The 24,764-nt window shown below is 42.6% G+C and overlaps 1 protein-coding gene across 1 annotated transcript; it reads left to right on the forward strand.

The window, feature by feature from the left end:
* Positions 1–469: 469 nt before the first annotated feature.
* Positions 470–24,760, forward strand: LOC119884600 (NLR family CARD domain-containing protein 3-like). The gene is made up of 12 exons (XM_038695012.1): positions 470–511; positions 872–999; positions 2,323–2,472; positions 2,841–2,960; positions 8,714–8,949; positions 13,769–15,557; positions 18,857–19,030; positions 19,182–19,355; positions 19,962–20,135; positions 23,159–23,332; positions 24,122–24,168; positions 24,741–24,760. The coding sequence occupies exons 2-12, from the start codon at positions 944–946 to the stop codon at positions 24,758–24,760; spliced, it is 3,114 nt and encodes a 1,037-aa protein (XP_038550940.1). The 5' UTR covers positions 470–511; positions 872–943.
* Positions 24,761–24,764: the final 4 nt, after the last annotated feature.

Raw genomic sequence — 24,764 nt, forward strand, 5'->3', positions numbered from 1 at the left:
TAGTGTCGTAACCGACGCAGTGTCTCGTTCCCCGAGAAGGGGAACGAGACACTTAGTTTTGTGCTTTCTCGTCCCTCTCTCTCTCCTCCTATCACTTTCTGCAGGTGTTTCTGCCTCTGGAGCTGTGGAGTTGGATCTGTGGTTGCGGGTCACCTGCTGCCCCCGTGTTCCTGCTCGACACCCTCTGCTACAATTATTGTTGCTAGTCCTATTGTTCTTATTATTGTTATTAATATCATTAACATTACAATTATTATCATAAACTTTCATTACTATACATATCTTTACCATTATTTATTCACTCTGTAGCATTTTAACGATCTTGTTTGTAAACAATGACATAAGCAAAAACTGTACACACACACACACACACACAGATAAACTCACTTGTTGAGGGGAGGAGCAACACTGAGCAGGTGATCCAGGTGAGAACAGGGAAGCTGAAAGTGTTTAGTCAGACTCCATTTTGAGATGACAGAGCAGAAGGAGCAAACCTGAAGGCTGAGCCAGGGTGAGTGTTAATACAACATTTTTATTATTTTACTGTCAAAGTCTCTGTGTCACTTTTCTCCCTGTGGACTGTAGAGGAAAGAAATGTTAGAGTGAACTCAACACTTTGATTCATCTGAACAAAGTTGTGATTGACCTAATAAAACACATTAAACCTGCATTAACTCTAGAAAATAAACACAGATTTAATGACATGAGACCCGGTGGAGTTCTGTCTGTTTTTATTATACTGTTTACTGAGTGTGTGCGTGCGTGTGTCTTTGTTTCTTCTCTCAGTCTTGTTTTTGACGCTTGAACAAACTTGTTCTTCTTGATTCTTGTGTTCTGAGCTCACAGTCAGTGTCACTGTTTTACCTCTCAGACTGACTGAAGTCCAGAAGATGAATGTTTGTGTGGAGGAAGAGGAGGACAGAGCAGAGTCTGCAGCATCCAGATGTCCAAAGGAAATCATCTGAAAATCAGTAATGAAGCTGGACTGTCAGACACACAGTAAGAGACTGTATTTACTGTAAACTGAGCTGATGGAAGATGATGCACTGAGGTTTAATACAAAACGTTCTGCTAAAAGATTTATATTAATGATGCAGAACTATTAGTGCAGATATTGTTTCCCTCACGTTGACATCACTGTAAAGATGTAGAAGAATTCTAAATCTGAAAAATCTGCTTCAAATGTGTAATTCTTTAACTCATATTTATCCTCAAACTATTTAGTTGTTTGGCTCTTCCTCAGATCAGCTGTTATGATCCACCAGATGCTTCTTGAATCAGTTCATATCATTATTGTTCAACACGTGGCTGGGGTTTGGGATTGAACTCAGAGTATGACTTGGTAGAGGGAACTGGAAGGTTTAGCTGGCTGGGGAGCAGGGTTAACATTTAGAAGTGAAATCCAGAGAGAAAGGTGAGCTGGCTGGCAGCCTTGAGCGGAAATCCAGTGAAGGTGAATCTGAAGACAGAGAATTTTGAGTTAGCAGGTAAACAAGGCAAGCAGAATAACAAGCTTCAGTTACTTGGTTGGTACGTGACTCTACAACTGTATAACTCAGCGATCTGGCGGGAACTGGATGTAAGCCCTGGATAAAGTGGAGATAATGGGCTTGATGCAGACCATGGGTCTTACTACGAAGTTACAGGAGTAACTTTGTGACATTGGTTGTAACTTCCCCATTAACTTGTACTACGAAAGGTGGATAAGTACGTGTCCAAAAATACAAAGCGGGTTTAACAATCCATTATATCAGAGAATATTGAAGTTTTTTACTTGTAGATTTGTAATTATTTTTTCTCATAAATTTACCTTTTTAATCTTGGGGTTTTCCTCTGATTATTACCACTCTCCCCGTTTCCATATTTCTTACAATTGACCTAATATGTAGTACTTTTATATCCTAATCATATTACACATAAAAGAAGAGTCCATAAAATACAAAATAGAGAATTACAGCAAGAACACTGTGAAGATGATCACAAATTGACTCAATGCGCTGCCAACAAGCCCCCTGGCTTTGTTGGCCACCAGGGTTAGATTTGGCCCTTGTGAAATGTTAGAGTGAACTCAACATTCATCTATGGACACAAAGTTGTGATTGGCTGAATAAAGCACATTAAACCTGCAGTAACCAAGAACACAAGCACAGTTTTAAAGAAAAGTTCTGACTGTTTTTATTAAACTGTTTACTGTGTGTCTGTGTGTCTTTGTGTTTGTTACTTCCTGTTCTCGCAGTCTTGTTTGTGACTCTTGAACAAACTTGTTCTTCTTGATTCTTGTGTTCTGAGCTCAAAGTCAGTGTTACTGTTTTTAACTCTCAGACTGACTGAAGTTCAGAAGATGAGAGTTTGTGTGGAGGAAGAGGAGGACAGAGCAGAGTCTCCAGTATCCAGCTGTCTGTCTATGAAGAGTGACTCGTCCAAAGGAAATCCTCTATTCTTCAGAAATGAAGATGGACCCTCAAACAAAAAGTAGGAGAACTGCTATTATCTCATTCTTATATGACTCATTATCACTTACCTCTGCTGATGCCATGATTTCTGTTGATGTTTTTATTTGTATATTCAATTTTATACCAAAATGTTTTAAGTACCTAAAACTTCACAAACCTTTTATGACAAAGAAAAATCATTGGTGCCATCTTCCTCTAAGTATCTGTGACAGCTGTCAGTCACCTAGAAAAACTGTAATCTGATCTAAGAGGACTGATACAAACTTTGAAACCTCATAAGTATCAACACCAGCAGCAGTTTGTGTGTTTAGAGTTTCCTAAATGGGTTTTATTAGATAATTTATCAAGGTTTCATATTATATGAATAAAATGTTTTGGTGTTTGCAGAGTTCAGTCCAACAGCCAGGGAGCAGAGTCTCCAGTATCCAGCTGTCTGTCTATGAAGAGTGACTCGTCCAAAGGAAATCCTCTATTCTTCAGAAATGAAGATGGACCCTCAGACTCAAAGTAAGATACTGCTATTATCTCATTTATATGTCTCATTATCGCTTACCTCTGCTGATGCCATAATTTCTGTTGATGTTTTTGTTTGTATATTCAGTTTTCTACCCAAATGTATTCAGTAACTAAAATTTAACAAACCTTTTGTGACAAAGAAAAACGTCTCGGTTTACGTATGTAACCCTGGTTCCCCGAGAAGGGGAACGAGACACTGCGTCGGTTACGACACTATGGGAACGCCTCTAGGCGAAGCAGGTCTGAACGTGAATGAAATCACTCCAATCCTATTGGCTTGTTGCTAGAACGGTAAGGTGTGACGGAATAACCGGAGGAGTATAAAGCACACCTGTACACACTCATCATTAGCTTAAACTATGAAGCAGGCGCTTCAGGCGGGAGAGAGGTGCGGCGGGCCGACGCAGTGTCTCGTTCCCCTTCTCGGGGAACCAGGGTTACATACGTAACCCGAGACGTTCCCCTTCGAGGAACTCGAACTGCGTCGGTTACGACACTATGGGAACGAGATACCCACTAAACCGTGCCGAAAACCCCGCCTGCCCCTGTGTGCAATAAAGTGGCACGACTAAGAGGAGAGCGCACGAGTGCCAGGTGCCGAAGAAGGTCAAGACTGTAAAACCGAATGAATGTGTGCGGAGTGGCCCAGCCAGCCGCTAAACAAACATCCTGCAAAGAGGCCCCGGAAAGGAGGGCTCGAGAGGCCGCCATGCCTCTGGTAGAATGAGCCCTCACAGCCACAGGTGAAGGCAAACCGCGCACCTGATAGGCCAGGGAAATAGTCTGAACAATCCAGTTGCTAATAGTATGTTTGGATGCAGGGAGCCCGGCCCTGGGAGACCCAAAACACACTAGCAGCTGGTCAGCCTTCCTCCAACGGGAGGACCTCAGAGTGTAAATACTCAGTGCTCTGACAGGGCAGAGCAGATGAAGTCTCCCGTCCTCCGCCGTCACATGAGGTGGAGGATGAAATGCCTGCAGCACTGTGGACCCTGCCGCACAAGAAGGCACTTTAGGGATGTAGCCTGAACGAGGGTGCAGGATAGCCCTAATATTCCCCGGGGCAAACTCCAGGCTTTGCGGGGAAACCAAAAGTGCTTGGAGATCCCCCACCCTCCTCAGAGAGGTGATAGCAAGGAGAAAGGCCATCTTGAGGGTCAAGTGCTTAGCCTCAGCTGACTCCAGGGGTTTGAAGGGGGCCTCAGCCACCGCCCCAAGAACCACTGCCAGATCCCAAGTGGGAACCTTGGACCGAGTCGCAGGTCTCATCCTCCGGGCACCACGGAGGAAACGTACAACCAAGGGAAGTTTCCCCAAGGACCCCTCCCTCAGAGGGGTGTGGAAAATAGCTGCCACGTACACCTTGAGGGTGGAAGGGGAAAGACCAGCAGAGAACCGGTCCTGGAGGAACTCAAGTACCTGAACCACCGGGCAGGTAACAGGGTCCACCGACCGCTCCCTACACCAAGTGGAGAAAACACTCCACTTCAGGCCGTACATCCTCCGTGTGGACGGGGCCCTGGAGCTCAGGAGGGTCTCGACTGCTCCGGCTGTTAGACCCGCCTCTAGGTACTGTGGGGCCAGACCCACAGTCGCCATATGGCGGGGCAAGGGTGAAGAACCCGGCCCTGGGCCTGGGACAGCAGGTCTCTCCTCAGAGGGACCTGCCCTGGCGGGCCGTCCAGGAGCAACATGATGTCCGAGAACCACACCCGGGTTGGCCAGAACGGGGCTACGAGCAGTAGGCCGACATTGTCCTGGCGGACCCGCTCCAGAACCCCGGGAGCAGAGCAACTGGGGGAAAAGCGTACAGACGTAGCCTCGGCCACGAATGTACCATGGCGCCCCGTTGGGTCTGGAGGAACGAGAGAAACCATAGCGGGCAGTGCGTAGTCTCTTGAGACGCAAACAGATCCACGTCTATGGGACCGAACTCTTCGCACAAGAGCTCCACCACTTCGGGGTGAAGTCTCCATTCCCCGGGCCTCAGCCCCTGCCTCGACAGCAGGTCTGCTCCCTGATTCTGCGTCCCCGGGAGATACATCGCCCTGAGCGATAGTAACCTCTGCTGGGACCACAGGAGGATCTGACGCGCCAGTCTGTCCAGAGGGCGCGAGCGCAGACCGCCCTGGTGATTCAGATAGGCCACCACCGCTGTGTTGTTCTCTTCGGAACGAACCAGGACGTGGTGGCCTTGGAGATCGGGCAGGAAACTCCTTAGAGCCTGGAACACCGCCAACATCTCGAGACAGTTGATATGCCACTCGGATTGATGCACCTGCCAGGATCCCCTTGCAAAGCGGCCGTCCATGACCGCGCCCCAGCCCGTGAGGGAGGCGTCTGTCGAAATAACCAGCCGGCAACAAGACCCTCCCAGCACGGGCCCCTGGGACAGGAACCAAGTTTCCTTCCAAACTGATAGGGAACAAAGACACTTGCGCGTAACCCAAATCAGACGGAGAGGATTTCCCCTCGGGGAAAAACCCTTGTTCCTTAGCCACCACTGCAGGGGTCTCATGTGCAGCAGTCCAGATGGTATTACGCTGGACGCAGCCGCCAGGAGACCCAACACTCGTTGAAAGTGTTTCATAGTGATGGCGTGGCCTAATTTCACCCCTTTCACGGCAGCCAATATGGTGTCGACACGTGCCGGAGACAATTGTGCCCGCATCGTTGTCGAATCCCATGCAACCCCTAGGAACGTAGCCCGTTGGGTGGGCGCCAGCACGCTCTTCTTTGCGTTGAGCCTCAGCCCTAAACGCCGCAGATGAGCCAGAACGACATCTCGATGCCGAACGCCAACTCTCGAGACTGGGCTAGGATGAGCCAGTCGTCGATGAAGTTGAAATCCGGATGCCCCGGAGCCTCAGCGGGGCCAGTGCTGCATCCATACACTTGGTGAATGTGCGAGGGGAAGTGCCAGGCCGAATGGAAGAACCCGATACTGGTAAGCCACACCCCCGAAGGCAAACCTCAGGAACTTCCTGTGAGAAGGACGGATGGAGACCTGGAAATAGGCGTCCTTTAGATCTATCGTGACGAACCAATCCTCAGATTGGATGTGCGTCACGGTGGCGGGGATGATGAGCATCTTTAACCTGAATCTCCTCAGAGACGGTTAGAACCCGCAGATCCAAAATAGGGCACGCAGCCCTCCGTCCTTCTTGGGGACTATGAAGTACCGGCTGTAGAACCGGCGTCTCTGTCTGGGGGGGAGACACGTTCCACGGCCCCTTTCCTCAGCAGAGTACAAACTTCCTGTCCCAACACCGGACCTTGCTCCGGGCGGACCACAGTCCAAACCACCCCCTCTCTTCTGTTGAATTTGGAGGGCGGGTTTGAACTGTAGTCGATACCCATCTATGGCAGTGCGCAGGACCCACGGAGAAATGTTCGTCAGGCTCCGCCAAGCCTCTGCAAAGTCTGCCAACGGAACCAGCCCCTCGGGGCTGGTGGTCGGTGTCTCGTGTGATCTTCTGGTGGACCCTGAAGCCCCAGAACGGCAGGGGGGAGCCGCCGAAGATCCACGGTGAGTGAGTCGGGACACCGCCTGACTGCAGACCCTCGGGGCAGGCAGTACGGCATGGACTCGATGGTGGCAGGTGCGTCCTGAACGTGTAAACGGCGGGATAACATCACCTGTTGCCACGGCGGAGGGGACCTCGGTCGGCCTCCGGGGGGGGTGGGTGGGGGTGGGGGGGGGGTGGGTGGGGGTGGGGGGGGGGGGTGGGGGGGAAAGACTCCCCTACCCCGGTCTTCCCAGAGCTCCGTCGGGACTGGATGACGGTCCTCAGATCGCGTCTCTCAGACGGCTGCGACACTCTGCTTCCTCTCCTCTCCGTAGGAGCTCGTAGAGGGAAGGGACCTACGCCTGGCAGCCTCAGCTGCCTTGGGTCCAGACATCTGGTTGCCGGACATGCTGGTAGACTTCTTCTTCACGTAAGACATACTGCTCGTAGGACTGGAGCTTTCTTCAAACAACATACAGAGCGCCTGCTGAATAGAAAAAAGCTAATGATGAGTGTGTACAGGTGTGCTTTATACTCCTCCGGTTATTCCGTCACACCTTACCGTTCTCGCAACAAGCCATAGGATTGGAGTGATTTCATTCACGTTCAGACCTGCTTCGCCTAGAGGCGTTCCCATAGTGTCGTAACCGACGCAGTTCGAGTTCCCTCGAAGGGGAACCACTGGTATCATCTTCCTCCTAGTATCTGTCAGTCACCTAGAAAGGTCATCTGTTGCTAACATTTATATGAATGCACTCACGGATTAGGACGCCCTGGATAGACTAACCAAGTTGATAGCTTTGTGTGACCGCTTATCCTGATCGTGAATGTTAGGGTTAGTGAAGCCAGATAATGAAAAGATATCCTGCGTATGTTGAACTTGCTTCTTGGTGGGCTACAGGCCCCAGACCTCCCTCCACCCTCCCTGGCTTGTTTTGGCCATTTTGTCGCCTATCCCTTTCCCCGCTGCCTGGACTCTGTTTGGTTTATTGGATTTGTATATTCTTTGGACTGCCTGCTTGTTCTGTTGCCAGATGTTTTTGTTGAGCCTTTTTTTTAATACATATATGGCGTTAACTGTACCTGCTCTGTCCTAGAGTTCAGACCCCTTATTCCTGTATCTGCATTTGGTAACATGTTAACAGTTTTAGTTTACCCTTTAACTGGCTACTTAAGTAAAATATGGTGAAGAAAATGTGAACTTAAAGGTCCACTTATTAATGATTTAAAGCTTGCAGTTTAAAGCCTTGAAACATCAGTGGACCTTTAAGCTTAGACTATCCAACGTTAATTGTTCCTAAAGATGACATCCACGGACCATTTATTTTATTTCCTACATTTTTAATCTTTAAATGTTATTGAACTTGTTTTGCACAATAGCAAACAGGTACAACGTGTGTTAAACTCACATTTAAATGCATCTTCTACAGAACATATTCAAACTATTAAGTAATTAAATAAATAAGTAATAATTATTATTGTTTTTAATTTTCTGCATTATTAAGTGTTACTTTAATTGCATGATGGGATATATGTATATAAACGATGTGGGGAAGAATCAAGAACATGATGCACTTCACTACATGGAGAGAAAACATAAAGAAAAGTGGTAGTAGAAACTTTGAAGATTGACGAGCAAAGCCTCTAAATGCAGAATATTAACAGAGGTATTTGGTGGCAGCAGCAGCAGCAGCATAGAGAACCAGGAGAGGGACAGAGATCTGAAGATGTTCCCCAGAGTAGTAAAGGGAAAGTTGTGTTCACGTGACGGTTGTCTCGGTCTGTCTCTGATCAGTAGAGAATCACAGAAGACCTAAAGGAAACAGTCTAGATTTGAACCTGTGACACCACTATTACATGCTGTGTGTCTTAGGCTGCTGATCTACCCCAGATATTTATACTACTTCTAAGCTGGTAAAGTGAAGTGAAGGATATAATCAGCTCTCTTTTGCGGAGCTTTGAGTGGCAGCAAGTGTTGAGTTTGTCTACAGGCAGATCATTAAATGTTTAGACAGTCGGATAGAAAAAGCAGTTAATTAGTGTTGAAAGCAGGAGAGTTGAACTGAAAGGAACAAACATCTTCATTACAGACCGAAAGCTGAATTCAACAGAAAAGTAACAACACTTTTACTGTTCTCTGTGACCGTCTGAGCTTCTACACAGTGTCGGACAAATCTGGATAGTTTTCAACAACAAGCAACAAATCATTTTAGTTCTAATGAATTGTCTTCACAGAGAGAAGAAGAGGAGTCATGTTTCTGTGGAGGAGCAGCCGTCCTGCTGTGCTTTGTGTCAGGACGTCCTGAAGGATCCGGTCTCTACCAGCTGTGGACACTGGTTCTGCAGACGGTGCATCACCTCATACTGGGACCAGTCTGCTTCACCAGGAGACTCCTCCTGTCCCCGGTGTGGAGAAAGATCCAGAACAAGAGCTGGACTGCAGACAGCCAGTCAGAGCAGCTCTGTACAAAGTAAGACTGCATCTTAAAAATGTAACCATCAACTTCATCAAATAAGCTGAACAACTTTGAGTGCTGCATTTCGTTTTTTAGTTTTCAGGCGGAAGATGTGTGCAGTTTGTGCTGCCCTGATGTCAGTGGGGAGCTCGGTCCACCATTGTGGATCCTGCCGACTCTCAGGTGTTGACACTTTAGCTGATGCTTTTATCCAAAGCGAATTACAATTGCTATACATGTCAGAGGTCGCACGCCTCTGGAGCAACAAGGGGTTAAGTGTCTTGCTCAGGGACACAGTGGTGGATGTGTCACAGCGGGAATCGAACCCAGGTCTCCCACACCAAAGGCAAGCATCTTATCTATGCGCGATCACCACCACCACCCCGTATTGTATAATGACAAAAAAAAACTTTGTAAAATTTGATCTACATGATGAACATATCTAAAAGCAACACACAATGCCTGGAGCCTTACTGCATTATATTATGTAATATATTTTGATTTGTCACCTGAATGTTGTGTATCCCTTTATACTAAAAAGATTATTGACATCCACAAGTTCCTCACAAGTCATACGATACAGCTGCAAAAATAGTTACAATACAATATCCTATACTGATGGCTCTTTTTTTATTCTTAGTGTAACAGACTGGATGACTAGCTGGTGTTTATTGTGGAGTCTGAATGTACTGGTAAGATTGTTCTTGTCAGCTACTAAGGCAGAAAGGGTTTTTTACCATAAGCACTGTGTTTTCCAATGTTCCAGAATGTCAGTGAATGTGCGATATGTTTAGAAGCCTGTCAATCAACTGTATTCGTACCTGTGATTGGCAGAGAGTTAAGAAGGATGGTTGTTATTGTTCCTGCTAGGCCGAAGAGAGGGTGTGTGTGAGAAAAGAGAGGTGATACAGTGAGTTGAGAGTAGAAGTTAACACGTAGCGCTAAGTGACGGCAGAGTTGTTTTTGGTGTTGGCTACTGCCCACAGTAGCCTGTATTTTGTACAGTAATTAAGAACAAGCAAACCAGCATCTCGTAGCTTCTTATTTGAAAGACGCTATATTATTATTATTATCATTTTCATAATATAATATTATTATTATTATCATTTTCATAATAAAAATAATAATAATAATAATAATCTTTATTTGTAGAGCACTTTTCAACAACAACAAAGACAATAATACAAAAATACAATACAAGATAAAAGCATGAAAACATTGAAAAGACTAAAATACACGTTTAAGATAAATATAAAATTAGTAAAATAGAATAAAATAAAAGGGATAAAATAAGTCAAATAAGATCGGGAAAGACTCTCCTATAAAAGTATGTTTTAAGAAGGGACTTAAAAGAGTTCACTGACTCAGTTGACCTGATTTCCTCGGGCAGGCTGTTCCAGAGCCTCGGGGCCCTGACAGCAAACGCTCTGTCCCCTTTAGTTTTCAGTCGAGACTCTGGAACAGACAACAGACCTCTGCCCGAGGATCTCAAGGTACGTGCTGGTGCGTATGGGACTAAAAGGTCAGAAATATAACAAGGCGAGAGGCCATGAAGAGCTTTACAAGTGATCAATAGAATTTTAAAGTCAATTCTAAAACATACTGGAGCCAGTGTAATGAAGCTAAAATAGGAGTAATGTGGTCATATTTCTTTGTTCTGGTTAAAAGCCTGGCAGCTGAGTTCTGGACAGTCTGAGTCGATCAGTAGATTTTTGGGTTAAACAGGTGAAAAGGCTGTTGCAATAATCCAGGCGTGATGAGATGAAGGCGTGTAAAATGGTCTCCATGTCCTTAAAAGTTAACATAGATCGAATTTTTGCTTTCTAAGTTGATAAAAACATGATTGAACAAGCTTTGTGGTGTGCTGCTCGAAATTTAAATTACTATCAAACCAAACACCAAGGTTCTTTGCAACAGGCTTAATGTGATTTACTAGGGAACCAGCAGATGGCAGTATTTGATTTGCCATCTGCTGGGACCCGATGACCAGGATTTCTGTTTTGTCTGAGTTCAGCTGGAGGAAATTATTTGACATCCATTTTTTAACTTCACAAAGGCAGTCGGTAAGTGAACTCAGCATTCCAGGGTCTGTGGATCTGATGGGCAAGTATATTTGTGTGTTATCAGCATAAATGTGAAAAGAAATACCATGTTTATGGATAATATGTCCAAGCAGATACAAGGAAAAAAAAATGGGTCCTAAGACCGACCCATGAGGCACACAATATTTAACTGGACAGAACGAAGAGACATAGTTGTTTACAGACACGCAAAACTTCCTATTTGACATGTAGGATGAAAACCATTCTAGGGCAGTACCAGAGATCCCCACCCAGTGCCTCAGTCTGTCTAACATGATGTTGTGATCAATGGTGTCAAAAGCAGTAGTTAATTAATAAATCCTTCAGACTGAGGTAATGGACTTGGAGACTGGATTATTTCCATCGGAGCTATGCTTTCCTGCATTCCCTTTTTAGGCTGCGAATGCTGTCATTTATCCAGGGTTGTTTACTAGCTTTAGACGTAGGCCTAACCTTTAGAGGAGCAGTAATATTTAGTGATGACAAGCAGATATGATTGAAGTGATCGACCAGATTGTTGGTGTTGGAATCAGACAGGTGTTGGCTTTGGCTCTGAAAGAATGCGCAAAACTTTGAAACACTTTGTTCATTAAAGATGCGAGAACACACGGAGCTTGGTGAGGCGACATGAGTAACAGGCGAATCACAGCTAAAAACAATACATCTGTGGTCAGATATGGTCATGTCCACTAATTCCACAGAGGAAATGCTGACACCCAGGGTAAAAAGTCCAGTGTATGACCACGGTTATGTGTTTGCCCTTTGACATGTTGTTTGAAGGTAAAAGAAGTGGCCATATTTAAAAAGTCAGTTGCATTAACATTGGTGGGGTCATCAACATGAATATTAAAATCGCCACAAAGAACAAATCTGTCATAATTTAAAACCAGAGTAGATAAAAATTCAGGAACTTCTGATAAAAATCCTTCAGGCGGTTTTGGGGGGCGATAAATTATAACAAATATGATAGGTTGCAGGTTCACTTTAAGAGTGAGAACTTCAAAGGAGTTAAATTCATCACAGCGTACTTGATGACATTTTTCCTATACACGCTCACTAGCCCACCACCACGACCACTGACCCTCGGTTGACTAAAACAATCATATTGAGGCGGACACGGTTCAGCTAGCTGGCTATAGTCATTCATCTGCAACCAGGATTCAGTTAAAAACATAAAATCTAGTCTTACTTGAAAGTGATCTCACATTGAAGAGAGTCATTTTAAATGAGTTTATTCTGGGTGCTGGAGTTGGTGCAGTTGTCCTAATCCTTAAGAGATTACTACTATTTTTGTGTGGGATGTGCACATTTCGGTTTACAACTGACACAGCCATATACTCTATATAGTATTTCAGTTCTGTACACAATATGACCAATACTTTGACAAAGGTAGTACGCAAGTAAATATATTTAACTCATAATTTGATTTTGTGATATCCCTTGCAATTATTTCTTTAATTTTTGATTTTACTTTTCTCTAATCACTCAATCATTGAAGAGCATTTTTTTTCTCTCCTTGTCTTGTTTTAAGGTAAACGGGGGAATATAACTGTGATATAATCATGAATATAAAATAATGAAAATAAAATTAATTTAAACTTTTGTGCTTAATAATCAAATTGAGTGAAATAGACCATGAACTTAAAGCTAATGGGCAAGACCTTCTTTGAAATTGGCCTTGTTGGTATTAGAGCAATTTGGCAATTTGGAAAATGTCCCCTTGTCCCTAACTCCTAACCAACAATATGCATCTATACATTCCTCGTTCATTCATTCTGGTCAAATCCCCCTGTGGAACTGTTCAACCAATCAATGTCAAGTAGGTATAGGGAGACGCAGCCCACATGGATGATGACGCAAGTGCAATGCATAGGTAACTGCAGTGTGAAACAAACCAAAACTAACGGAATATATCAAAATATATTAAAACATGAACTCTGGTTCAGACCTTGGTGCGTCCTTTTAGGTGTGAAAGCGCCCTAAAATTCTGCTACATATTACTAACTTACATGTGCCACAGAGGTTTTGTGAGTCACAGCTTCAAAAACCCTGACTGAGCTAGTGGTCATTTTCAGGCGCCCACCTGAGATGGTGTCCTCCCTCAAACCAAAACCACATTTGGAGCTAAACTGACTGGATCAATACATGTCTGTGCGACCAGAGGGATAAATTGTTTTGTAGCGATGTAGTAATTTTCCCTACAACTTGAATTTTGGCACAACCCTGTGTTGTAGAATGACCTTGAATCTTATATCCGTCAGTCAAACTGAATCTCTGTTGTTTGCAGTTTACTCTCACTCTCTGTGTTCCTGTTTGAAGGCTCAGATCTCTGTTTACTGTTAATTTACTCATATTAGAGCTTTTCCCATTTCCAGGAGTGTATTTGTCAAAGTGATTTGCAGTTCATTGTTAGCTTTGCTATTGAATAAAAAAAGCTCTACAGAGCAAAATATGGACACTTTCTGTAGTATTTGTTTGGTGGATTAGTTTTAAATATTGCAGGAATGAAGGAAAAGCCACAGTGAGCTGTTCAGATGACGAACTGCAGACAAGCTGAGCCTCTGCTGGCAATCAAACACATAGAAACCGGCACACAGTCAGAGGATGAGAGAAAAGGGAGCATTCTAATGTTCCACAAAACTCGACTTTATAACTTTTACTTCTCTATATTCTTATATTTATCATTTTTTAATGGTAATGAAAATAATTACCAGATTGTAACATTTTCTTTTTGTCTAAAAACTTTTTCCTAGTGAGTGGCGGTCTGCAGGAGGTTTTAGATGAACATAAGGTCAGTCTGCGGAGGAGATTCGAATGTGTGACTGAAGGAAGTGATGAAACAGAAAAAGGAACCCTCCTCAACAGGATCTACACTGAGCTCTACATCACAGAGGGACAGAGTGAAGAGGTCAATACCCAACATGAGGTGAGGCAGCTTGAGACAGCTTCCAAGATGGAGACCCTCCATGAAACTCCAATCAAGTGCCAGGACATCTTTAAAGCCTTACCTGGCCAACAGAAACACATCAGAGTGGTTCTGACAAACGGCGTCGCTGGTGTTGGAAAAACCTTCTCAGTGCAGAAGTTCACTCTGGACTGGGCAGAGGGCTCGGAAAACCAAGATGTCAGTCTGATGATTATGCTGTCCTTCAGGGAGTTGAACTTGATCAAAGATGTGCAGCACAGTCTTCTCACGCTGCTCCATGTTTTCCATCCAACATTACAGAAGGTCCCAGCAGAGAAGCTCGCTGTCTGTAAACTGTTGTTCATCTTTGACGGCCTGGATGAAAGCAGACATTCATTGGATTTCCACAACAATGAGGTTGTGTCTGATGTCACACAGAAGTCATCAGTCAACCTGCTGCTGACAAACCTCATCAAGGGGAATCTGCTTCCCTCGGCTCTGGTCTGGATAACTTCCCGACCTGCAGCAGCCAATCAGATCCCTCCTTCATGTGTTGACAGGGTAACAGAAGTACGAGGCTTCACTGACGCCCAGAAGGAGGAGTACTTCAGGAGGAGAGTCAGTGATGAAGAGCTGTCCAGCAGAATCATCTCACACATCAAGACCTCCAGGAGCCTCCACATCATGTGTCTAATCCCAGTCTTCTGCTGGATCACTGCTACAGTTCTGGAGCACATGTTGACTACAGAGCAGAGAGGAGAGCTGCCCAAGACCCTGACTGACATGTACTCACACTTCCTGCTGGTTCAGACAAAGAGGAAGAAGCAGAAGTACGATGAAGGACATGAGACGAGTCAACAGGAGCTGATGGAGGCTGACAGGAAGGTTCTACTGAAGCTGGGGAGGCTGGCGTTTAAACAGCTGGAGAAAGGAAACATCATGTTCTACCAAGAAGACCTGGAGCAGTGTGGTCTTGATGTCACAGAGGTCTCAGTGTACTCAGGAGTTTGTACAGAGATCTTCAAAAGAGAGAGTGTGATCTTCCAGAAAACAGTCTACTGCTTTGTTCATCTGAGTGTTCAGGAGTTTCTGGCTGCAGTCTACATGTTCCACTGTTACACCAACAGGAACACAGAGCTACTGGAGGCTTTTGTGGGGAAGAAACATGGTGATTCAACCCTGGATGTCTTCCTGATGGGAGCAATGATGAAATCCCTTGAAAGTAAAAATGGCCACCTGGACCTGTTTGTTCGCTTTCTTCATGGCCTCTCTCTGGAGTCCAACCAGAGACTCTTAGGAGGCCTGCTGGGTCAGACAGAGAACAGTCCAGAAATCATCCAGAGAGCCATCAACAACCTGAAGAAGATGAACACAAAAACCTCTCCTGACAGAAGCATCAATATTTTCCACTGTCTGATGGAGATGAACGACCACTCAGTTCATCAGGAAATCCAAGAGTTCCTGAAGTCAGAGAACAAATCTGAAACAAAACTGTCTGTGGTCCACTGCTCAGCTCTGGCCTACATGCTGCAGATGTCAGAGGAGGTTCTGGATGAATTGGACCTGCAGAAGTACAACACATCAGTGCAAGGACGACAGAGACTGATTCCAGCTGTGAGGAACTGCAGAAAGGCCCGGTAAATTTACACATGATTAACAAGACTGTAAAGCAATATAAACCTGAAGCCATCAGTATTACAATAAAGATACACAATATAAATATAAAATTTCCACAGTATAAAAGTTTTATTAAATAAGTATTAAATCTGCTTGTTTAAATTATTTTACATATGTTAAAACAACAAATGTCTACATGATTTTTGTGTTGATAGCTATCAAATTAGCGACACAAGCATTGGTATCGCGTCAGAACCATTGTACTGTATGTGTCAAGACTCACCCACTTTTCAGGACCAATGAAATTGGACCCATTCACTTTAACAGATTTAGCGCATCTGTTAGTTCACTTGTAAGATCGCCGTCAGTCAAATCCATTCTTGAGGTATGCCCAACCTGGTCTCATATAATAAATAAACTCCATTCCGCGTTTTAGCAACAGCCTTGACTTACACTCTGGTTCTTCCTCAAATCTATTCCACTTGGAGTCCATATAAGTTAAACTCCATTTTGTGTTTTCACTTCTCGCGCCTGCTACATTCCTGCTACACAGCAAGGTAAACAAAACATCTTAGTATACCTGATGCTCAGCGACCCGATTCAGAAAGCGGGATTAGTAAAATCTCTGAGTATGCTGATCTGTTTGCTCCATCCGTTCATCTTCAGTTATTGCCACCGGCATTTTGTCCCGTCAGGTTTCGAATGTAATTGGCTATAGGAGAATGCCAGCATAAAAAATAATTAATAGCCTACTACGCTGGACCGTGACTTTACCAGTTTATCAGTCACAGTCCAACACAGTAGGCTATTAATTATTTTTTTGCAGTGGAAAATTAGTCTAGGTTCAAACTGACTGTAAAGTTTTAGACGTCTATTTTACATTTACAAAATCTTGCTCATTTCGTATTTAATGAAATGCTGTCAAAACACATGACGACCAACTGCATCTAATAGGCCTGTTTGGTGGTGGAGCTAGACTTTCAGCAGAGTGGGGGCAGAGCTTCATCATGGGGCCTGGGGTCAAGCAACACAAAGCAGACACACCAGGCTGGAAGTCAGACATAGAGAATCGGGTTGATTTTCTTAATAAAATACCCTGTGCAGACTCCCAATGTTCATCAATAATAAACACAATTAAAAAGGACAACAATGGAACAATTTAACTACAAGGTCTACTTAACCATGATGGAAGCACAAAAATCTAGGACAACTGAACAAATCAACAAAATCTGAACACGTTGGCAAAATGCTCTTATTCTGAAACGCTCCATATGTTATATGAAGCCGAGCAGAGAGCGGAACAAAGACGATTCACAGAGAGCTGTGATCAGTTATAGAAGCACAAGAAAATATAAATAAACAACAAGTCAACAAAGTACAAAGTAACAAAACTATAGATTTTATTTTGCTCACAAAGCACATGAACATGAACAGCTGTAACTCATCTGATCAGTTGATCAGCCATTGATCAAAACGTTTGTGGTTTGAAACTTGCACTCCTCCTGTTCACATGTCAAAGTGTCCTTGAGCAACATAACGACTGTAGACTGTCATATTTGATTAACAGGATACTATGACGTGTTTTTTTTTTTGTACTTTGGCAGCGGTTTTTATACCTGTGCAGTTCGCCCAAATAATGTATATGCGGGAAACACTGTATTTAAGTTAAGGCAATTTCAAAAAGCTAGGTATGGATATAAAACTTTAGGAGTCATTAAATGAACTTAGAGGGAGATGAAAGCAAATGAAGTTACATAATAAGGTTTATCAAAGATGCACATAACACACCAAGCACACAGTGGCGTCTCCTGCCAAATCTCTCAGGAGCAGCAATTGTTGCGACGATGGCTAAGATGATAAGTTCAATGGTCTAAGTCAGCTATAATAGAAAGATCGTTCCTAAGGCTACATACTGTACAGTATTTGTGAACAGCTACATCCGGAAGTTCATTGTCAATGTCTACAATTTATGAACAGTCCCCAGTGAAGATAAACAGATCTTTTTCTGTTCCCCCTCAAAGACCTTTAGATGTAAAGGCAACTACTTTAATTTAAACAAAGAATGACTTTCACAATCATCTGATTTAGCTGCGAGAAACATTTTATTTTGGTACAACAAATCCAGTCTGAAGCGCAGTGGCACTGGGGCCGATATTGTGCAATTAATAAAATATTTTACAGTTAATCTTTTATTGCAGCTAATGGACCCGTCTCAAGTAATAGGCTACAGTAATGTAACGGTGTCACATATACTGTATTTGAAGGTTGATCAACCATAGCTATTCTTAAATGTTTAATGGGGTACAGGTTAGTTTCTGGCAATAAGAGAAAAAACCAACACATAAAATAATTGTTAAGTGCTGTAAAGGTCATTTTAAATTGACTCCACCACCACATGTAAACCATGGCTTAATAACAATCACATTTAACATAAGCATAAAATTCGGCTTATTAATAACTACTAAGGATTTTTTTACAGTCACAATTATTAGCTTAGCTACTTTGGATTTTTTTACAGTCACAATTATTAGCTTAGCTTATGGAATTTTACACAGCATAAATTAGCCTAGTGGCTAGCGGACTTTTCCTGTCTTCAGAGTTTAACAATTTATATTTATTATTTATAGTTCTATACATGTATTATTAGTTCTATATCTTACTCACCGCTGGTTAAGTCCCTGCATCTCCCAACACCATTGAATTTTCAGCCTGAACATACGTTTTGTTAAAACAGCAGCTGATCATAGTGAGAGCAACAAGCTGGCAGACTGCAGAGTCATTTTCAGGTGGCAGAAGTGTAGCTCTGCTACATGGCGCATGACGTAACACGTAAGTGCAAGCCCCACTGAAACCCATAGACATTGCATTGCAGTGCCCGCAGTTCCAAAAAAAATGCCTTTACATGAAAGTCTATACGAGCGATCTGGGCGATTTTCAACCAGACTGAAATCAGCCCAAATGGGTGGGACTCCGTAGAACACGACTTGATGCTGATTGGACAACAATATTCAGATGACGATATTCATGTCTGTCATGTCAATGTTAAAAGAAAACACGTCATAGTATCCTGTTAATCAAATATGACAGTCTACAGTCGTTATGTTGCTCAAGGACACTTTGACATGTGAACAGGAGGAGTGTCAAACCACAAACGTTTTGATCAATGGCTGATCAACTGATCAGATGAGTTACAGCTGTTCATGTTCATGTGCTTTGTGAGCAAAATAAAATCTATAGTTTTGTTACTTTATAATCAAATTTTATAATTATTTGATATATTTTTATTGTACTTTAAGTTATATATTTTCTATCATCACAGACTTTCTGACTGTGGACTCACAGAGACTCACTGTGAAGCTGTGGCCTCAGCTCTGAAGTCCAACCCTTCCTATCTGAGAGAGCTGGACCTGAGCTACAGCAACCTGTCAGATTCAGGAATGAAGCTGCTGTCTGCTGGACTGAAGAATCCAAACTGTAGTGTGGAGAATCTAGGGTCAGTTCATGTATTCTGCTCTTGCCTAGTGTATATCTACCAGTAACACCCCCCCCCCCCCCCCCCCAAACACATACAGGAGCGTGAAGCATGTGTTAGGTGATTGGATTCTAAAATGAACTTTTATTTCCATATTTTTTTATTTATTCAGATTGAGTCGCTGCAGTTTGTCAGAGATCAGCTGTGCTTCTCTGGCCTCAGCTCTGAAGTCCAACCCCTCCTATTTGAGAGAGCTGGATCTGGGTGACAACAAGCTGCAGGACTCAGGAGTGAAGCTGCTGTGTGATTTTCTGGAGAGTCCACACTGTAGACTGGAGACTTTGGGGTCTGTTCACAGACTCTCTTTTACTATTGTAGATCTTACATGTTTTATTTACAATTGAACCTAACCCATGTTCATACATAACTTAAATCTATAAAGTTGTAAACTTCCTTTTCTTCACATTTTCATGTTTCTTGAACTAAATTTAGTCTGCAGTCACAAAAGACTGTGTCGGCTGTTAGTTGTTAAAGTAATGTTCATAAATTTTACTATCCTCTGAACTAAAGTTTGTTTTAAATTGAGTTTATTTCCGGTAGTAGAATTTGAATAATATTTGTATTTCTTTTTGATTTTTCTTAACTTCAGTGTATCTTCACAAATATTGTATTAATGTTGTGCCCACCCTGTGATGGACTGGCGACCTGTCCAGGGTGAACCCCGCCTTTCGTTCGATGTAAGCTGGGATTGGCTCCAGCCCCCCGCGACCCTGTATGCAGGATAAGCAGTTGACAATGGAAGGATGGATGGATGTTGTGCCCACATTTGCCCACTATAACAACAACAATGACAAAGTCACTCTACTGATTTTAGGAAAAAGCTTTTTGATTGTAATGTTGAGCTACATATTTAAAACCTTATTTTTATCTGCATAATTTATTCTTTATTCAGACTGAGCGGCTGCAGTTTGTCAGAGATCAGCTGTGCTTCTCTGGCCTCAGCTCTGAAGTCCAACCCCTCCCATCTGAAAGTGCTGAGGATGAATGAAAACAAGCTGCAGGATTCAGGAGTGAAGCTGCTGTGTGATTTTCTGGAGAGTCCACACTGTAGACTGGAGACTCTGAGGTCAGACACCATTTTTACTTCTGTACTGAGATTAATATGATGTGATTTCATTACTCTGCTATTCCTAAAAGAAATATTGTATATGTATTTTGTTTACATTTCCCCAAATTTCATCCTGACATATCTGGCATATTTAGAAACTTTGGGATCTTGAGTCAAATCTCAAATCAGTTTCTGTGTGTTTTCATTTGTGTTTGGCTGCACAACATGAGTTTGTATAGATGGAGCCACTGGTGGAGCTGCAGAGTTTAAGAGGTGAAGTCACTACGTCTTTATTGAAGTAGCAGCTTGTTGTAAAAAAAGCAGCAGTTGGTAACAAATGAACATAAATGCAAAGTCTTCAGTGTCTTTCTCCGCTGCTAAAATCACTCCGCTAAGCCCCACCCACCAAAACCCACAGGATACACTTCTAAACTTCAGCCTACGTAGGCCTCGCTCGCTCTTCACGGTGGGAGGCTCGCCAAGACTCTGGTCCCTCTCACCCAGACTCATCCTCTTAAAGACGCACCTCCAACGCTTCGCAACATCTATAAGAGTATAAGAGGCTAGTACTGCCTCCTCCATCAAAAATTATGACTGTTTGTCATCGTGCCTCTTTGCCACTCGTTGATGCGAGCGCCATGGCATTGAACATAATGAGCACGAAGCTCCATGTGGAGCTGGGACATGTTCCCGCATGTGTTTTGTACTACACACTGTTTTTGGAGGAGGAGGCACGGCAGAGTTTTCATTGCTGCTGCTATTGTGTTTGCAAAGCATTTGACACCGATCTAAAGATAATGAGCTTTACTGAATGAGAGCATGCACGAGGAGGAGGGCTGCACAGTGTAACCAAGTAGTTGTAGCGCCTAACCTTTACTGTTGCTGTTTCAAAATGGCAATATTTCGCAACGCTAACGTTCTACTATGAAAGTCTAACCGGACATTGGATATTTATTATTGCTAACTTGATCTTGAAGCCCTAAATGTTAAAAAACTATGCTAGAAGGCAACTAGGGCGTTAAAAAGCAACTCCATGGGGTCTTACCAAGCATCCATATGTGATGAGTCTAAGCTGTAGGCTTTCCTTAATCAATTAAACAATCGGCTGCTCCCTTGTTATTGCCTTAATAAATATTTTTGTTGTAAAGATTATATTCATAGATACTTTAGGAATAATCAGATTGAAACCAAACCAATAGCACTGGGTACCTGTGCTGTTGGAGAAGGCAGATCTTATGCAGTGACCTTCATAACTCAGCAAGTGGTTTGGTTGGCTACATGTCCATATTAAAAGGTAGCAAAACAATAGTAGGCTGCAGCAAGCAAGTGTGATATTTTAAACTGACCCTATCATGTAGATTAAATGTTTTTAAATAATTTTATTAAACAGAAATTTGTAAATTCAACCCGTTCTCCCTTCCAACTCGTCACATATGGACGCAGGATCAAGACCCGTTGGCCTCAGTTTATAACGCACTGGGGATCCCTATAGCGTCATAGTTCAGCAAAGTCAGGGAAGCCCTGTAGCATAACTTTTGGACGAAACAGGTAGATGCATGATATTTAACAGAAAAGACCAGGTAAGGAGATGTTGGCGTGGATGGAGGGCCAGAATCAGGACTTTCAACCAGGAGATGGTTTTTGTTTGCACTGTGAAACAAAAAGTCAACATTAAATATTCTTATTTAAGTTAGGTAGGTTATGTAAATTGCATAAGTTACGCAAGTAACGTTACTTAACTTACGTGTTTACTGACGTGCATAGTTATTTTAACCCAAACCATGGCAACATTCACAATTTTAACAACACCAACATTTTATTGTAAAGGTCTAACCGGATGTTGCATTTTTATTGTTGCTAACCATTGCTAACATGGCCGTGGAGCCGTAAACGCCAAAAAATGACCTTAAAAGGAGTACTCAGGGTGTTAAAAAGCGATGCCAAAGGGCATTGACCAAGCGTCCATATGTGAAGAGTCAGGAATGAGAAGGTGTTGTCAAATTAGAGATAATCAACAAGAAAAGCCATTTCCTAGAAATAACTGAAACACACAGATGAAACACTTCGCTAGGGCCCTAAATCCAGAATTTGTTAAAAATAAATGGAATCAGCTGTTAAATGCAGAATATCGTTTAATCTGCCAAAATGTGGTTGTAATTAATAAAAATCCAGGTTTTCCCCTGCGTTATAGTCATCTTGTTCATGGCACTTAAGCCACAAAACAATAAAAAAACTACACAGCTATGTTTTGGTTTCATTCACGAGAACCCTGTTTCTCTCCTCTGCTCTCTGTCTCGCTGTATCGGTTTCCCCGAGGACAGGCACACAAACAAATGCTATCATATCAAAGTCAGCGAGCTAGCTAGAGCTTTTCATTTTAACAAACTCTCAAAAGTGCAACCACGCCGGCAGAAACGGACCAGAGCTCGTTGAACACTTAGTCGCTGTGTTGGCGGAGTCAGAAATTCTGTTGATTCGCGTCGAGCAGCATATGGAGGCTGTCCTGCAGAAGATCCATGGGAAAAATTGATCATGTAACAAATTATTTAATACGAGACAAATCACGGTACAAGTTTTGCAACAATACGCTAATTTTGAATTTTGTCAATAATTTCACATAGGCCTACATTTTGATATGCACATTTGGTTTGATTGTCGAATTCATTATATTGATTACATTTGTAACATTTTGTTATTGAGTTGTTAAATTGTATTCATTCACCACATGATTACAGACTCTTCCTGATGACAAAATGTGCTTACATTTTAACCTTTTCTGCAGTGTTTTTTTTATTTGAGTTCTTTTACTTGAGAAAAGATCTTAATAACACAGCGCCCCCAGTGCTACCACTGACATGAGTGAACATGAGACACAGCAGAGATGAGGGCAATAGCAAAACAGAGTCAAAGCCAGCACAGTGAGAGAAAAATGGGGTTTGTGAGGGTGGGACTGCGGGATTTTGGCCTGACCCCGCTGCTGTAAAAAATCATAGAGAAACACTGATTGTCTTCTGAAGTTACATCATTTATTCTTTATGCAGATTGTGGGGCTGCAGTTTGTCAGAGATCAGCTGTGCTTCTCTGGCCTCAGCTCTGAAGTCCAACCCTTCCCATCTGAGAGAGCTGGAGCTAGGTGACAACAAGCTACAGGATTCAGGATTGAAGCTGCTGTGCGGTTTTCTGGAGAGTCCACACTGTAGACTGGAGAGGCTGAGGTCAGTCACCATGTTTTACATCTGTGCTTAGATTAACATGATGGGAAAGTTGTGGTGACACTAAATTGCAGACACACACATAATACTGATTGCTACAAACCTGGCTCTGGCTTTAACAAAAGGGAAGCCACACACACACAGAAGTTTAAAAAGCTAAATGTATTTAGTTAATAATAAAATAAGGTGAAGTGGAGAGATATGGAGAAGTATTTGTGTGAGTATTGTAACAGAGCCAAACCCAAACTAAAGAGGGATGAAGGGCATGAGGATATGCTGAGACTTCACATCAAGAGAGATCCACCTGGGGGAGCAGCACTTTAGTGCCTTTGGCCCCTCAAACAAACAACAGTTGTATTAAGATTAAGGAATGATATTGAGGGAAAGTGTGTGTTTAATAATATAACGAAACAGAAACCATTTGTGAATAAAAAAATGGTATGATGTTAGCTCCGGATAATGAAGGGTACACAACTTGGCTGCTAACAACAACAGCTAACTAATGTAAAAATAATAAAATAAAATAAACATTGACGTCTTTCTGCAGAGAGAGAGGTGATTCACTACGTCTATATTAAAGTAGCAGGATGTTGTCATTAATATTCATGAGATCTTTTTACCTTTTTTTATTTTACAGTTTTAACCTGAATCCTGTTGGGTTCAGGTGTTTGGAGCTTCCATTTTCTAAACTTCTACTTTCTAAACCTTCAGCTCTGAACAGATTATTAAACACTGAATGATTTCAAGCAGGGATTTTGTTTTTTAAAATTACATCATTGATTATTTATTTAGATTGTGGGGCTGCAGTTTGTCAGAGATCAGCTGTGCTTCTCTGGCCTCTTTTTGAAGTCCAACCCCTCCCATCTGAGAGCTGGAGCTGAGTAGAAACAATCTGCAAGATTCAGGAGTGAAGCTGCTGTGTGGTTTTCTGGAGAGTCCACACTGTAGACTGGATACTCTGAGGTCAGACACCATTTTTTACATCTGTGCTGAGATTAATTTTATGTGAAAGTCGTGGTGACACTAAACTGCAGACAAAAGGCTGATATTATACTGATCCACACTGAGGATCTTAATGCTGAAGTCTATTTTCTTCTTCAGTTGTTTAGTCCATTGAGTGTTGCAGAGCAATGTTGAGCTCACATTTAAAAGCTTAATGTAACAAGAAAAATCTACACTGGATAATTATCTCTGAACCTGTAAACCTCCTGATGTAAAGCTTATATTTCACATAATATTAATGTTCAAATAAAGTTTAAATAAAGTATATAAATACAATGACTACTTAAATGAATTTGAGCTAAACTTCTACTTTCTAAACTTTCTTCAGCACTGAACAGATTATTAAACATTGAACAATTTCAAGCAGGAAAATTGTCTTCTACAGTTACGTCATTTATTCTTTATTCAGATTGGGTGAATGCAGGTTGACAGA

This window comes from Micropterus salmoides, unplaced genomic scaffold, assembly GCF_014851395.1.
Source record: "Micropterus salmoides isolate LMB-PRFRI ecotype aquatic unplaced genomic scaffold, ASM1485139v1 Ms_hic_scaffold_1, whole genome shotgun sequence".
In the NCBI taxonomy this organism is placed as follows: Eukaryota; Metazoa; Chordata; class Actinopteri; order Centrarchiformes; family Centrarchidae; genus Micropterus; species Micropterus salmoides.